The following is a 3,788-nucleotide window of genomic DNA, read 5'->3' as shown; positions in this document are numbered from 1 at the left end:
AGGCGAAGCCACTAGATGCCAGGGGCCTTGAGAAGCTGGTCAAGCGCCAGGCAGAGGTGAGGATGGCTCGGGCTGCAGTCTCGGCCGTCTCCATCTCCCACACACAGCCCGTGGCTGATGCAGCTCCCCCCGGGCCCTTTCTGCTGCGGGGCTGCTCGGTGAGCACAGTGCATTTCTTGCAGGCTGGTCCCAAGCAGCGGCCACCTCCTGTCCCCTCTGGCAGCCAAGGTGGGCTTGGCCACAGGGAAGGTGAGTTTGGAGAACACGGGGACAGGACGGCCCTTCTCCTCTCTGGGGCTGCTGCTGCCCTTCCCGCAGGGCACGTCCATCCCCATCGCTCTGCGGCCGGAGAGAGCTGAGCCCCCAGGACCCCTCCTTCCCAAACAACGCCTCTCCCTTGCTTTCAGTGGTGGGGGACAGCACGGAGAGGGTCCAGGAGCGATTGCCTGGCGCTTCTCCTCTGAGCCTCTTTGCTCTCTTTTCCTTGGCAGCAGGTGGGATTCGCTGGAGGATGTCTCTGCCCTGGCCATTTTCACGGCGAGGGACCTCGGCTGCTGCAGAGGTGCCCAGGCCATCGGGCTCTGGCAGCAGCGGGGCTCTCTTTGGACGGCCCCTGGCAGAAGTCTGCAGCCAGGACGGGACACTGCCCCAGCCCATCCAAGTAAGCATGCCTGGCCATCCCCCTGGCTCCTCCAAAGAGGCGGTGGCCCAAGCAGAGGGCACCCCACGTGAGACTTGGGGACAAAGCAGGCTCCTCCCCATGTCACCCACTCCTACATCCTGCCCCAGTGTAGAACTGTGGAGGTGTCCATGCTTGCTCCTGCCCTAAGGCAGGTTCACCTGCCCCAAAGTCTGTCTCCAGCCCAATAACTGTCCTCCTCTGTGCCCTGCAGGACCTGCTGGCCCTCCTGCGGGAGCATGGGCCATCCTCGGAGGGGATCTTCCGGCTGGCAGCTGGCGAGCGCGCCTCCCGGGAGCTCAGGGAGGCGCTGGACAGCGGAGCAGAGGTCCACCTTGAAAGCCAGCCTCCACACCTGCTGGCTGTAGTCTTGAAGGTGAGCCCTGCTGACCTGGGTCCCAGCAGCTCCTGGCTCTCTCAATGCCGATGGGCACCTGCGAGAGCAGGAGCCGAAACCCAGCCGCCTGCTCCTGCGGCAGAGTGCCGGGGATGCTGCCTGTGCTCCCGGCGGGAGTGCCCAAAGCCTCACCCGCAGCCCTTGGCATTGCAGGACTTCCTCCGCAAGATCCCCTCCAAGCTCCTGCGCTCAGAGCTCTTTGAGCAGTGGATGGGCGCCCTGCAGGTGACCAGCAGGCAGGAGAAGGTGGCGGCACTGAAAGAGTAAGTGTGGCCAGCAGCCTGCAAAGCGACCGCCTCCTTGAAAAAGCCGTGTTCTCTGCCAGCCACCTCTGGCTGCTGCGGGGCTGGGGTTTGGGGGAAAGTGGCACAGAAAAGCATTTCTCTTCTGGAGCGCTTCCCACAGGCATTGGGGGTTTCTGCATGAAGGGCCTCTTGTCAGAAGGGCAGGGTGGGAGGGAGGTGACTGTCCCTCAGCAAAGGCAGTCCCTCTGCTGCAGAGCAGGCATGGCCAGGGAGCCTTCCCTCGGGTGGGCTTGGGTGAGATCAGCCTGGGCTACCTGTGTCCACAGCATCTACCTCTTTAACATGGTCTTCCTGTTCCCTCAGGGTGGCGAGCCAGTTGCCCAAAGCCAACTTCCTCCTCCTCAAGGAGTTGTTGTTTGTGCTTCACAAGATCAGCAGAAGCGTGGCCACCAGCAGGATGACAGCTCACAACCTGGCCATCTGCGTGGGGCCAAACCTCCTGAGCCCACCAGAGGAGCACACGCTCCCACTGGAGGCACTGGCGCAGGTGACACAGAAGGTAGGCTGTGTTGACCACCTGCCTACAGCCTTCTGGGCCCAGCCCAGCTTTGCTGCTCAGAGGGTCCTGGCTGCCTCCTCTCTTCAGCAAACGCTGGTGGCTGGGAAGAGCTGCCAGGAAGAGCAGCCCTGTGCAGAGCTGCAGCTTTCTGCACAGAAGCAAGGGTGCGGAGTGGGAGAGGCTGCTTGACCCATTTGGAGCTACCTAGGTGGAAACCAATGGTTTGCTGTCTGCAGGTGACGCAGCTGGTGGAGTTCCTCGTTGAGAACCATGGGGAACTCTTTGAGGAGGAGGAGGTGGCTGACCTTGCCAGGGCATCTGGGGAAGAGTTGCCAACACCTCAGGTGGAGGCGGAAACAGCAGAGGTATGTCAGAGCCACAAACCCACCCAAGGGATCTGCCTTTCAGAGCTGAGGGAGCAATGGGGCAGGTAGGTCCTTGCCACCTGTTAACGGCCACATTGCCATTGCAGGTGCCTTGAGTGGCTCCAGAAGGCAAGCACCAGAGCTCGTCCCAGGAGAAAAGGTACAATGAGCCAGCTTTGGCTAAGAGTAGAATTTGTTTAAGTTTCTCGTGGCTTTACCTGTCTAACAAGATGCTTGAATGGAAAGGTTGCCAGGCTCTTCCCATGAAATCAGGAAGAGAAAACCAACCTGCGAAGAGGCAACAGACGGGCAACCCGAGAGGCAGAAGAGCAAGTTGGAAAGGGAGCTCCCAGGGATGGAGAACTGAGGACATCCAAGCAGGAAAGAAGAACGAGGAGCCCAGGTGTGTAGCAGACTCTGCTGTCCATCTTTCAAAGCTCTGAACATTTTGCTCTGAGTAGCGGAAATAGTTCTGCTCCTGGGGAGATGCCCCCACAGAGATGGCCCCAGGGAGGTAGCAAGCACCTGCCTTTGGGAGAATGTGTACGTCAGGAGGAACATACCAGCCCAGCCTTGGCAGTTTTCATTTTGCACTTCTTGATGCTCTGTTTGCACTGGCTGGTGTTGCCTGAATCCCAAAGACACTGCAAGGAGCTGTGCCAAGAAGCTGTAGACACCAAGACACTGGCACTCCTTAAAAAGCTGACATCTCACCTGAGATAATTGAAGGAAGAATGAAACAATCAAACCAAAGAATCACTTTCTGACTCTGTCCTTGCAGGTGTCAACTTAGTTTTCCTGCTTGGATTCCCTGGATGAGCTCCAATGCCATGGCCTCAAGGGGCCGCATCGTGCAGCCCCAGCACTACCTTAGAAGAGACGAGGAGAGAAGCACCCCTGCCCTTCTGCTCTGCCCAGCAGATTCCACTCTTGCACCACCATCCTGGTTTGGCCTTGGCTGGCCACTACACCAAACAACAGATGTCCTCTTTAACCTGACCCATCTGGAGCTTTCAAGATGATGATTGCATCACCTGCAGACACCGGGGAAGTCCCAGACTGGTCCCAGTGATGGATGGGAACTGGATTCCCAATCTGCAGTCTGGAATGCACAGATCGGGATCAAAGGCAGACGAATAGACAGAGTCCTCCTCAGATGCCAGCCATTGAAGAAAGAGGGTGAGCCGTCGTCTCTCAACTTTTATACTGAGCATGATGCCAGTGCGATGGAATACTCTGTTGGTCAGGTTGGGGTCACCTCTCCTGTCTGCTTCTCCCCACACATGCCACCCCACTGCGCTCTTCCACTTCCGACCCTCCAACTCTGTGCAGAACAAAGCCAGCTGGCCTTGGTGGTTCTAGCAAGAAGCATAAGCAGGAGCCTCTCTGCAGACCATTCCCTGGTACTCACTAGAAACATCAGACCTTCCCTGCTAGAAGTGCATACTGTCTGAAAAATATCCTGTTGAGTTCAGGCAGTGACTTGGAAGAGGCTTAGCTGCAAAGTAAAATGCCTGAAAAGAAAATGGGTTCTGTTTTACCT

The 3,788-nt window shown here is 58.0% G+C and overlaps 1 protein-coding gene across 1 annotated transcript; it reads left to right on the top strand.

Annotated features, from left to right (window-relative positions):
• Window positions 1-511: 511 nt before the first annotated feature.
• Window positions 512-3,267, top strand: LOC106895855 (rho GTPase-activating protein 33-like). The gene is made up of 8 exons (XM_014955502.1): window positions 512-661; window positions 894-1,055; window positions 1,230-1,339; window positions 1,685-1,972; window positions 2,126-2,245; window positions 2,353-2,405; window positions 2,492-2,648; window positions 3,027-3,267. Exons 1-8 carry the CDS (start codon window positions 512-514, stop codon window positions 3,265-3,267), a joined length of 1,281 nt encoding a protein of 426 aa, XP_014810988.1.
• The last annotated feature ends 521 nt before the right edge of the window (window positions 3,268-3,788 follow it).

Source organism: Calidris pugnax, unplaced genomic scaffold (genome assembly GCF_001431845.1).
Source record: "Calidris pugnax isolate Ruff unplaced genomic scaffold, ASM143184v1 scaffold153, whole genome shotgun sequence".
In the NCBI taxonomy this organism is placed as follows: Eukaryota; Metazoa; Chordata; class Aves; order Charadriiformes; family Scolopacidae; genus Calidris; species Calidris pugnax.
Note: the sequence above shows the minus strand (reverse complement) of the source record. Positions and strands in the feature narration are given on the sequence as shown.

Bases quoted from the DNA above. Each gene is read 5' to 3' on its own strand.
- LOC106895855 (XM_014955502.1), top strand. From the start codon at position 512: ATGTCTCTGCCCTGGCCATTTTCACGGCGAGGGACCTCGGCTGCTGCA. The intron at 662-893 runs GTAAGCATGCCT...TGTGCCCTGCAG, and splicing joins CACTGCCCCAGCCCATCCAA to GACCTGCTGGCCCTCCTGCG. The intron at 1,056-1,229 runs GTGAGCCCTGCT...TTGGCATTGCAG, and splicing joins TGCTGGCTGTAGTCTTGAAG to GACTTCCTCCGCAAGATCCC.